The sequence below is a fragment of the Chrysochloris asiatica genome, unplaced genomic scaffold, assembly GCF_000296735.1.
Source record: "Chrysochloris asiatica unplaced genomic scaffold, ChrAsi1.0 scaffold00020, whole genome shotgun sequence".
NCBI lineage: Eukaryota > Metazoa > Chordata > Mammalia > Afrosoricida > Chrysochloridae > Chrysochloris > Chrysochloris asiatica.
The window spans coordinates 22879864-22892716 of record NW_006408538.1 but is presented as its reverse complement, the minus strand read 5'-3'; the positions used below and the strand labels follow the sequence as shown (position 1 = coordinate 22892716).

The following is a 12853-nucleotide window of genomic DNA, read 5'->3' as shown; positions in this document are numbered from 1 at the left end:
GCTGTAAATCTTTACGGGAGCAGAACGCCTCATCTTTCTCCCGCGGAACCGCTGGTAGTTTCGAACTGCTGACCTTGAGGTTGGCAGCCCGACTCGTAATCACTACACTAGAAGAGCTCCTTGGTCTTCCTTTTAGGCCTATGAATATTATACTCGCACAGACAGCAGTGTATTTCAAGATGGATCTTGAAATGTGCATTTTGATGATAAATGCAACACCATTCCTTTTGAATTTGTCACTCCTGCCATAGTAAACCTTATTATTGTTAGATTCTAAATGATCAATACCAGTCAGCTTTACCTCATGTTGTTGTTGTTAAGTGGTATCGAGTCAGTTCCGACTCACTGCGACCCTATATATGGTTTCTGAGGAGTGATTGGTAAGTTTGAACTACCAACCTTGCAGTCCAGTACCCATTCTACAGTGCCGCACCAGATATCACCAATTCCTCGTGGAATCTGAATTTTAACTCTTACAGGTTCTCTGGACATTTCTTTATAATACTTGACTTTGTCTTCCTGCCCTTTGAAATTTTCTGTTCAGCTCTTTTACTTCATGTCACATTGCATCTGCTTCTTGTATCTTCTCTACGGGCACAATCAAGTCTCAGAGTCTTTTCTGACTTCCACTGTGCTCTTTCTTTCTTTCCTTTCTTTTTAATAACCTTTTGCTTTCTTCATGGTTGATGTTCTTGATATCATCCTACAACTCCTCTGGTCTTCAGTCATTAGTTTCCTGTGTGTTAAATCTGTTCTTGAGATGGTCTCTTAATTCAGGTGGGATACACTCAAGGTCCTGTTTTGGCTCTTGTGGACTTGTTTTAATTTTCTTCAGCTTCAGCCTGAACTTGCATATGAACAATTGAAGACCTGGTCCAGAGTTGGTCCCAGCCTTCTTTTAGGTGATGATATGGAATTTTTCCATCGTCTCTTTCCACAGATGTAGTCAATTTGGTTTCTGTCTAGTCCATCTGGCAAAGTCCAGATGTTTTTTATGAAGTATTTGCAATGCAGAAGTCATTGTCTCTCCCCAAAGATGTAATCAGTTTGATTCCTGTGCATTCCATCTGGTGAGGTCCACATGTATATTTGCAGATTATGTTGCTGAAAAAGGCATTTGCAATGAGTAAATTGGAGTCCTGGTGTGGCACTGTAGGTTAGATTGCTGGATCATAAGGTCAATTTGAACCGCAAGGTCGGTCGCTCCTTGGAAAACCTATACAGGGACACTATGGGTCAGAACTGACTCAATGGCACTTATCAATCAACAAGAATGAAAAAGTCATTGATCTTGCAAAATTCTGTCACACTATCTCCAGTGGCATTTCTATAACCAAGACTACATTTTCCAAATACCAATCCCTCCTCTTTGTTTCCACTTTTTGCATTCCAGTAACAGGTAATTATCAAGGCATCTTGGTTGAAAGTTTTTTTTAACAGACTGAAGAAGTTGATAAAATTCTTCAGTTTCTTCCGCCATTATCTTTAGTGATTGATGCATACATTTGAAAAATAGTTGTATTCACTCTTTGTTGTTAAGTTCCTTGTTCTGAAATTGTTAAGTACCATGTCCAATTCATAGCGATCCTAATAAGGTTTCTGAGGAGCGGCTGGTGGGTTTGAACTGCTGAACTTATGCTTAGTACTTACCCTAAAACACCACACTGGACACTTAATTAACTAGGTTAATTTCCTAATAATCTAATAAACTATTTTAAACTCAGGTATGTTAGGTGTTGAGAGCTCATTTTTTTGACTTTGGAGCAGGGTTTTCTTTCCCCTTCACTCCTTACTAAAGTCGTTGCAATAAGCCTTAATGTCTCTTGCACATTTTAAATCACTTCTGATTCCTTGATTCTGTCTTCCAAATCTGCTCATTCAAATTTTCTTTAACTAAATGTTCCTAGGGCCTATAATTTTAAAACAAAACTCTAGACCCTCAGTCCTTTTCATTAGATTCTTAAGATCTGGTTTCCCAATGTGCAATATTTATATTATTATCAACTCTGATTCTGTCAGTCTGGTATTTCCAGGGTCCCCAGATAATGGAAGGAGGGCTAGCACTGTGGGTGGTGTTGGGTTTGACAACTATCTTGGGAGCTTCAGCCTCTGTCCTCTTGCATTCCTTGGCTAGGTCATTTGGTGTTGTTGCCATTGTGTGCCATTGATTCCGTTCTGACTCATTTAGGGTTTCCAAGGAACAACTGATGAGTTTGAACCACCAACCTTGTGGTTCAATTGACCCTTGTGATCCAGGGCTTATCCTACAGCGCAACACCCAAAACTGCATCTTTGCATACTTTTCTGAGTACATGAGAAGGTGAAAACTCCTCCACAGATTTCCATGCTTAATTTACACCAGCATGTAATCTTTGAAGTCAACAGGGCTGATTTAATGGCAAGAGCAATTTATTTCCTTCTGGAAAGGGAGAAACAGTTGGTCTCTAATTCTTAAGAGCCTTTGTTCAAGAACATCTGTGTTGAAACTACTGTAGTTAACAGATGATGCTAGCAGTAAAAAAAAAAAAAAGGGGGGGGGCTTTGTATAACATCGTTGTCAAATTTGGTAGGCCTCTACTTAATAATTATCAAGAAAGCAATATAACTTGTTATTACAACAGTTTTATTGCAGATTGCTGGTTTAAGACCTTTTTGTGACAAGTGACATTTTTCTTGGGTTAAAACAAAAAAAAAAAGCCATTTCTAGTCCCCTGTAATTATTTTTCAAGCAGTTACAACTTCCTGCATTGGACATATTGGGACATTTTATTTTAGAAACCAAGAATTAAATTCTTGCTAACTTATGGCCTATTTTATCTTGTTGCTCCAACTGTGAAGACTTTATTGTTTCTTTCCTATTCTCTTCTTCAACTCCCCCCCCCGTGCCCCTCCCCCACCCCCAGACCCACATGCAGTCAACCACCACAGATTGAATGACTAAGGATTGGATGAGTAAAGCCCATTTGGCATTACCAAAAACTAGCCCTGTGGCATGCTGCAAGTATCTAAGTGTTTATCCCAGAACATCAATCTAGAGGCATATTCTTAGGAGTGAATCCTTAGCCACAGGATCTATGGGGGATTTTAAAGATAACTTGCTTCTCTGTCATAGGACTGGGCTTGTAGGTTAGCATACTGGAATGAAGGTGAATATCACATCCCCAGATGGTTTCATTACTCTACTGTCTTTTTCCCACCCCGCTTCCAATTTCTCTGTGCAAACAAGTTAGGAAGCATTTTGTTTCAGGACTCCATGATTCCTTCAAAAGGAGCCCTAGTGGTGCAGTGGTTAAGTGCTTGGCTGCTAGCTGGAATGTCAGTGGTTCAAAGCCAACAGTTGCTTCACGAGAGAAAGATGTGGCAGTCTGCTTCCATAAAGATTGCTGCCTTGGGAACCCTATTGAGTCTTGCTTCCAAGCCTAAACTTTCCTACTTTACCACCTTCTCTTCTTTCCACCATGAGATCCACTTTCCATTTAGTCACACATTTATTTAACAACATTCTTTTGCACTTCAGGGAGGCACAACAGACTTCCTGCATTGGAGAAGTTCAGTCTGGAACAGAGAGAAACAGATAAATACATGTTTACCACACCAGCTCCCCGTTCCCTCTTCTTGGTCAGCTCTTTCCTGTTGAACCTCCACCTCTGCTCCAGTCATAAGCCGACTCTGCCCACTCTTTCAGGCAGAATCTGACACAAAAAGTACGACATGAACCCTCATGTTGCTGTGGTTAAATACTATCGAGTTGGTTCTGACTCATAGCGACCCTGTGTAGGGTTTCTAAGGAGCGGCTAGTAGGTTTGAACCAACAACCTTGAGGTTCAAACTGACCTTGTGGTCTAGTGCTTATCCTACAGAGCCACACCAGGCCTCCTGAACTCACATGGTGGGAGTCCTATAGAAGGAGACATACTTTTGTTTCCAGAGCAGGGGATTCAAAACTTGGAAGATTTTAATCTGGAGCAAGCTGTTAGCAATACAGAGTGAGGAGGTTTGAGACAACACGGCATGGTGAGAGAAACGGGACATCAGAGAACACGCGTTCTATCCAGAGGGGATAGGGATTCCTCGACCCAGATCTTTTAGCCATTTGGGAATATGGGTCCTGTGTGGCCAGATTCAGATTTTCTGAGAGTCAAAAGCCAGTTATATATGAGATCACATGTGGACATCTAATTCCAAGTCTTAAAAATACCAAACTGACCCCAAAGAACATGTCTACATGTATCGCTTCATACCCTCAGCTTCATTCTCACGATAGCACACTGATTCTAGAATTTCAGAATTTTAGTTTTCACTTTTAATTTTTTTACATGAAAAAATCAACCCTGTAAAGTGAGTTACTTCCCCTTCTTTGAATCTGAGTTTGTCATCTGTATCACAAGGGCAGAACCAGCCCATCTTGAAGGACCTAGGTCTGAGAACCTTTGATTGTGATCCATTTGGATATGTTCATTCTGGTGATATCCCTTGCCCCCTGCTGTGTTTTGGGTCAATGGGCTTCCTAAATTCTGAGAAGTGGCTGGTAGCCTTTTTGTGATTCATGCATTTAAAGATTAGCTTTTTCCTTGATCTTTTGGCATTTATCTGTTGTTGTTGTTTTTAACATTAGAAAACAGTTACTGACTGTAGTCATTTGATTCAATAAACTTTGCATGTTCCAGAGTACCAGTCCTGTAAGGCTGTATATTGGTGGTGCTCTCTGGGCATAAACTAAGAAGGAAATTTTTCCAGCTATATTTTGCATGCATGGGTCAGGGTTCAGCAAACTGCATTAGCAATAACACAAAAGCTCAGGCTACCAGCATCTGCTGGCAGGAATCAGAAAATTTGCAAATCTCCATGAGATCCCAAATATGTAGGAATAGAACCTTCAACTCTGATTGGCTGTTGGAGACAATACCAAGGAGCAAAGCCTCACGGGTAGAAAGAGCAGTTGGCGCCATTCCCACTGGAAACCATGCGGTCTCTTCAGCATCTTCTCATAAGCAACCCATTCCCATACCCAGCACATCTGTTTGTGTCATGTTTAATCAGATTCAAGTCCCACTGAAAATGAGCTTTAGACTCTTCCCAGGGCCAACAAGACCTTCATCTCATCACCCTCACTCTCAGCTTTGCTTACAGAGCTCCAGGCTTCCTGAGCTCATTCCTGCCTCGGGGCATTTGCACCTACTATGTTTACTTCCTAGAAAGTTCTTTCTGCAGACCTTCTCACTGCCTGCTTCTCATTAGGCATTAGTGTTCTCTTTTTCAGTATCACTTCCTCAGAAAGACTCCCCTGGATCACCTATTGAGATAAACCTTCCCAGACAATCTTTATTTTCTTAGGCTGTTTTATTTTCTGCTTAGCATTTACTATCAACTGGAAATATGTACTGTTTGTTCACATACAGACCTTCTTATCACCTGTCTTTCCCAATAGAAAATATGCTTTTGGGGAGCAAAGGTACCATGTTCCCTGCCACGTACTAGGTGGCATCCTTGGGCAAGCTATCTGGGTTTTATGAGCCTTAGTTTATCATCTATAAAATGGAGATAGCAACAGAAAGAAGTCTGAATAACTGGGATACTATCTCCTTCTTAGGAATAATGTGGGGAATAAGGAAAGCTATCAAAAAAGACCGCAGCCTGTAGCCCTTATAATAGTGGAATTCAATAACCATCAACTGATTTTTAAATCTGTTAGGGAAGCAATGTTTTACTATCTAAGAATTCCTGACAACAGTGACTCTTAGTGGTGTTGGTTAGGTGCCGTGGAGTCGGTTCCGACTCTGTAAAGATTTACAGCCTCAGAACTCTTAGTAGAAAAGTATTATACACAAATAATGTGTGCCTTATACATTTTTTTTTTTTTTTTTTTGCAAACTATTAACCCCTTGCACATTAGTTTTTGGTGTGGTGCTGTGGGATCACTGGACTGTGAACCTCAAGGTCTGCAGTTCAAATCCACCAGCTGCTCCTTGGAAACCCTATACAGGATGGAGATGAGTCAGGACTGACTCGACATCACATAACAACACAACAACATGCATATTATTATGTGTGTGCCATGTTATTTATATGGGCATGTTCTACATGAAAAATATAGCAATGCTTTCATTTGTTTATGTGGACTTTTATTTCAATAAGTATGTAAATATATATTTCACCTAACTGCATCACATTTACATTTTTGTATCTTCTTACATATTATCTGTTGATCCTACATTTGGAATATTCTTTAAGAAATCATTTTGAATGCTATATATTGTATGGTATTCTATCTAACTTTTGTTCGCACATCTTTGTACATCAGTGTCACAACTTGCCTTCTATGATTTCCTTAGACTTGAAACACGTAACTTATTGCCAAAAAAATAAGTGGCACCGACCATCCCTCCCATGACACTGTCTGCTCAGCAGGGTTCAAGGACTCATTGCCGTGGCCACACAGAATGCAGACACTGTAAACACAGTTATGTGGTTTATTAGGGAAGTTAACAAGTTACAATTCGGGATCAAAAATGGTCAGGACACAGTTCTTCCAGTCAGGACAGCCTTGTGTAAGCCCCAGGCAGTATTCTTTCTGGCTCCCAGCCCCTCGGCCTGGCGTCTGTCCTGATCCAACAACATTACAGAACTCTTTCAGAGTTGCTGATTAATGCTCACAGGCACCACCACTCCACAATAAGCCTCAGCCTGAGAACATTTGGCTCTAGCTCCTTGGGTCAGCAAACCTAGCCCCCTGCCAACTCTTGCCAGTAAGTCTCCTGCTCAAAGTCAATCAGCTTTACTTGCTATAAGTTCTGGAAAGCCCATGGCATGGTCTTATACTCTGCCACTTCTCTGCTGTCACAGATATCTTTCCCTTGGTTGAGAAGGTTCAACGTGCAAGGATTTTCAGGGTGCAAAGGATGTGCCCCAGTCAGTAGTGAGAGCCCCTCTCCTACTTCTGAGATGGCTCATTTTGTACCTATGGTAGAATTCCAAGTTTTTATAATCATAACTGTTAACAGTCACTCTCAACTGAATAATATCATCCTGTCAGTATCTTCTCCCACCTTCTGTTACCCAGAACCACCAGGAAAAGTGTCATTTAGTAGATGTTACAAAGACTAAGACTAGAGGAGATGTATTAAATAAGTTATGACACCAAAGGCCACGCTTGGCCCTTCTAGCCATTGTCCCTTTTATATGTGCAGGATTAACTTCCTGATAGCAATAATTTTACCTGAGCATGCCCAGGAAAGTTTGTAAGCCAGTCACTTCATGCCTTTATTTCCTTCCATTTTAGATATCTATTGTCTATGTTGCTTGTCCCTGTCAACCCAGTCCTCTGAGGAGACAGGCATGCTCTCTAACGGAAAGATTCTTCATTCTAGTTGGAACTTTGAGCAGCTGTATCCATAAGCAAAGTCTAGTCCAGAGCAAACCATCAAAATTGCAGGCATTTGCACAGCTCACAGTAGCAAACATCCATGTCTTCATTAGATTGGGGTCTGGTCAATTCAGCCGTAGCAATCCTAGCTAGGTCAAATGGGTACCAACTGCAAGCTTGGGAGTCCACACAGACCTTACTGTACTTCAGAGAATCTGGCCTCTTCTTTCTTCCTATCTCACTCTTAGCCCATCCTTCCCTCTCTTCTACCCACCATCCACGGTCTGTGTCAGTGCCTATAGGTTCAGGAGTCCACACACACTCCCTAAACGTCACACTAGCCAGCATTTTCTCTTCCCTCAAACTGTTTCTTCATTGCTGCATTCTCCCCAGCTTTCACTCATCAAGTGGACCCAGGTGATCACCAGGGAGCATACCAGACTGTCTACTCATTGGCTCCCTTTAATGTTCAGGTCTAGAGGTTTTTGTTTTTATGATGGGCACATACTTTTCCTACCTTGATAAATCTAATGGCAAACGGCTTGCTCAGTTGTTTGTTTTTTTTTAAAGCCCGTTTCTCTCTCTCTTGGTTGGACTCAGGTTTCTACTTGAGTAAGCCCCTTACTCTACAAAGGCTTAAAAAATACTGCAGCTTTTAGGAAATTTCAAACTCTCCCTTTAGTGTATCTGATCAAGTATGAAATCCTGGTATGGCAATGTAGGGTAAGCACTGGATCTCATGGTTGGTTTGAACTGCAGGGTCTGAGGTTCAAATTCACCAGCTGCTCTTCTGAAACCCTATACAGGGTTGTTTGTGTCAGAATCAACTCAACAGCACTTAACAATAACAGTCAAATGTAGGCTAATGGTGAACATAATAGCTCTCTGTAATCAAGATATCCAATATTTATTTCTAGCATACATTTTGGAATGTTACAACACTAGGTCGAAGAACCCTTAGTTAGCCCGCTTGACTTTCATCCCAGGTGACTCTAGTAGCAGCTTTTCTCCATTCAGTTTCAGCATAACGTCTCTTACATTCTTTTCAGCCATTATAGTTAGCAAACAGTAGCCAAAAGAACCTTGAACCTTATTTCCCACTCTCCTTTGTTCTTTTACACGACCCCATGCTTCTCTGAGTCTGGTGCTATTGTAATGAATCCCACTTTTGACACTAACTGCACAAACTAGATGCCACCAACCATCCCTCCCATGGCACTCTCTATTCAGCCAGGTTCCATAAGCCATTGCAGTGAGCACACAGAGCACAGACAACATACTCACAGTTGTGTAGTTTATTAGGAAAGTTAACAGGTTGCAATTCACCATTAGAAATGTTCAGGGACAGCCTTTCCTCTGCCATGCCCACAGGCAGGCCTCGCTTTAGCTTTGGCCCCTTGTTCTGGCCTCTGTCCTGCTCCAGCAGTGTTACAAAGCTCTGTTAGGACTGACAATAAATGCGCACAGAGCAAACTACTCCACAGTAAGCCTCAGCCTGAGCGCACCTGGCTTTGGCTCCATGGGTCGATAAACCGAATTCAGTGCCAGGAGGCACTCCACTCTGCAAACAAATCTCCTGCCCAGAGTCAATCAGTTTGACTTGCTCTGTGGTCTGGGAAGCCCAGAGCTCAGTCTCCGGCTCTGGCTCTTGACTTTGCTGTTGGTACTCCTCTGCCATTCCTCTGTTGTCGTAGTTTTCTGGCTCTGGGTTGAGGAGGTTCAGTGTGCAGGGATCTCAGGGACCAATGACATGCTCCTTTCCTGGCTCTTCTTCTTTGATGGTAACAAGATCATCTGTCCTAATTTTCAGATAACTCATTTTATACCCATGTCCGAGTTCCAGTAATTTACAATCACAGTGAACTCTGTTAACAATCATTCATAACTGAATTACATCATCTTATCAGTCTCTTCTCTCACTTTCTCTTACCCAGACTCATCAAAAAAGTGTCATTTAATGGCTGTTGCAAAGACTAAAGCTAGGAGACCTATTAAGTAATTCCCGACACCACATTTATTAATATTGTTGTCCAGAAGTAGCTGTGTACTTCTCTGTACAGCCCTAAGGGGATTTCTAAACAAGTCCTAAACCCTCAAAAGGTTAATGTACTTGAGGTGACAAAGTTCCGACACATGCGTAGTACTACCATAGCCAGTATGAAATTGACTAAGGACTTATGAGTGGTTCTAGACAAGGTGCTGAGGGAGTTCTGAAAAGGTAAAATCAAAGTGTGGTGGTTGCTGAGAAGACCTACATAGAAACCTTAGATTTGATATGGTCCTAGGAGGATGGGGAAGGAGGAGAGAAGGGAGCATTCAAGGTGGGGACAGCCTCCTGAGTGAAGGCTTGGAGATAGGCTGTTGGGGCCTTCGCTTCAGTCAGAACCCAGGCCAGATGAGATGAGACTTATTGGAATGGGGCAAGGAATGACGGAGGCATACTCATAACCTGGGCTTTTACATGGAGGCTAAGTCTTATTACCACAATTCAGAGCGTCCAGGGGTCTGCTCCAAACAACAATTTAAGCCATTTGTACAAAAACTGAAATGCATTCCAAATATCAGGTCCAGCTGCTCCAATTATCTTCCTCCCCCTGTAGTTAACATTTTACTACCCAACTGAGTCACTAATGAATCTGGGCCTGCATAAATCCCCAGGCACAGATCCCTGTTTAGGACCTTTGTCTAGACATCCAGACATGAGTGCAGTTTCCACTTTGAACGTTCAGGGCCTTATCACTTGCGAGAGAGAAATCAGGCTTAATGGGGAAGATCGTGAGGGACCATTCCCACCCTTCCCTCTGGCACAGTGACTGTGGAATGAGGACCCCCTTTGATAATAACTGCGCCAAGAGATGGAGAGTTTGTAATGTGTTTGTTATGTGGCTCTGGTCGCTCCGCAGCACTGACAGGGAGGTTTCTCCATCTTGTTGCAGGCTGTGTTTTGTGAAGCTCAAGCTCCTCATGATAGCCATTGAGTACAAGTCCGCCAATCGAGAGAGCCGGTAAGTTTGCCTCAACCCTGCTGCTGGTTCACATTTGTCATGGTGAGAGTGCACTCTGAAAACACTGGGCCCACTTCCTCTTTCTCAACTAGTATTTATTTGCCTCTCTTGCCCAAGGATGCATTTCAAGATATGCTTAATCTGACACTACAGAGCATAGTGGTTACAAGTCGGGCTGCGAACTGCAAGGTCAGCAGTTCAAAACTACCAGCTTCTCCACGGGGAAAAAGATGAGGCCGTCTGCTCCCGTAAAGATTTACAGCCTCGGAAGCCCTGTCCAGGGTCGCTGTGAGTGGGAACCAACTCCGCGGCACATAACCACCAATCACCAGGCCAGCCTTGCATCCCAAGCCCTCCAGGGCATTCAGAGAGAGTTTCTCTGGGGGAGAGGGATTTACAGATCTCTACCAATTTGACCTTTTACCTTCTAAGCTTACATTTAGGCTAGATGTTGGGCTGCTAACCACAAGAATGACAGTTCAAACCCACCAGTCACTGCTGGATAAAGATGAGCCTAACTGTTCCCATAGAGATTTCGTTTTGTTAATCCTATATAGGGCTGCTATAAATTGGAATCAACTGGATGGCAGTGTATTTTTGTGAGTTTTTTTGAAGCTTAGCATTGGGGGCAGACCCTATCCTAGAGCCCCTTTGACAGCTATGAGCAAAGAGCACATGGGTTCTAGCCTCCTTTACAGCAGAAACAGGGCAGAATGTGATGGGAGAAATTAGCTCTCTTGATGGCCAAATTGCAAGCAGCCTTTTGTGTGCCATATGCTCTTCTCCCCAAGTGCAGCCCACATCCAGGTGGCAGAATGGCAACTTCATGTAAATGAGTCAGGAGAGCAGAGGCTCAAAGGCAAGAGTGCTTGCGCTTCATTTATTTATTTTGTACTTAATTAAGTGCAAATCAGGCTTAGGAGGGGCTAGGTCTGCCCAGTCAATATATGAGTTCATGAAAGAAGGAGAAACACATTGAGTTAACAAGGATTTTGTTGATGAGGTACTGTATATATAAAATAATTCAGAAATGTTTTGGAAAAAAAGAGGACTCCTTGAGAGATCCCCAGGTCTTTATTGTCTAAAAAGATGTTTCTAGCTATAGTAAATAAGTCTTCCTTAGAAGGAGACCCAGGACTCAGAGAAGGAACTGGACTATGGGTCTAGTTGACTCTATGAACTTCTCTCTTTTTTTCCATGAGATCCGAAGAACTGGATGGTATGGTGCCTGGTTAAATCACTGAACATTTCTGAATCAAGGGTTCAATAATGAGTAATGATTAAAAGGGAAGTAATGTGGAACAAAACTTGAAATTTCTTATAGGATCTAGACTTACTGGACCCATTGAGGCTGGAGGAACCCCTGAATCTGTTGCTATGAGAAAACATTTTGGTCTTGAAACTAAGCTATCCCCTGAAGTCCTTTTCAAACAAAGCAACCAGTTAGATTAGTAAAGAAAGTTCACCTTGAGCGTGGCTCTCTTCCGAAGAATTGTATATACCCGATAAAACTGACAACACTAACTCCAAAGCATGGATGAGAAGTTTATGGAGCAGAGGGAAACATTCTGGGAAGATACAGCCAAAATGGTGTGAAGAATTTAACAAATGTCATTGAACTTCTGATATTCAGATTAGTGAATGGGTATATGATCTGCTATGTATATTTTCACCAAGAATAAAGTAAATATTAAAAAATAAACTTTGGTTAGGTGTCCACATTGTACAGGTATCCTCCTAAAAGTACCTTAAGCAGAGTGTGGAAAAGTCCAGAAAGGCTCAGATTCCCACTGCTGGGTTCTTGCTATCAGCATTTACGGAGTTTTCATCCTCCAGATGAATGACCCAAGAAAGCCAAGTTTTGAAATGTACAGTCTGTGTCTCTTATAACCAAAACACTCTGGATTGTAAGCAAGTCAATCCGATGTTTTCTCTTACCCTCAAGATCAGATTGTTCACCAAGTCAATCTGATCCCATATGTCAAGCTATTTTCAAAATCCAAATCAACCAAAAAGAAAAAGAATATGGTAGATTTGGTGGCTACATGTCCAACATGGCCATAACAGTAAAAAAAATATGTATATAGATATACATTTTTATTTTCTGTGTTGGCAAAATGAAGAATATTGTATTTGTAAAAAAACAAAAACAAAACAAAACAAAAAAACCTGAAAATCCAGGTTATCAGCAGATAAGGTCGAATTTTCTGGAATTACCATTTGCCTGTGTTTTTGCCAATACTTATCTGTACCTTATGTATAGGGGGAAATGTGTACCCTGAGTTTTTGAAAATGGATATTTTTCATGTTGCCAAGTCAGTAAATCTTTGTGTAACTCGGTGTTCTCTCTTAATCACTTTTGTGCATCCACATGATGTGGGTGTTGATGCTGATGTTGAAAAGTACTTTTCGGCCATTCTGGAATCATTTTATGGCCCAAGACTCATCCCTAAACCTTAACCCATCATCCCCTACCTGCCACTTT

The 12853-nt window shown here is 41.8% G+C and overlaps 1 protein-coding gene across 31 annotated transcripts in view; it reads left to right on the top strand.

The window, feature by feature from the left end:
• Positions 1 to 12853, top strand: part of KCNMA1 (potassium large conductance calcium-activated channel, subfamily M, alpha member 1) — a 1077241-nt gene that overhangs the window by 835630 nt on the left and 228758 nt on the right. For all 31 annotated transcript variants that reach the window (XM_006837432.1, XM_006837421.1, XM_006837418.1 and 28 more), the window contains one exon: positions 10300 to 10368. In XM_006837432.1, coding sequence (XP_006837495.1) covers positions 10300 to 10368 — 69 coding nt within the window. The remainder of the gene's footprint in view (positions 1 to 10299; positions 10369 to 12853) is intronic.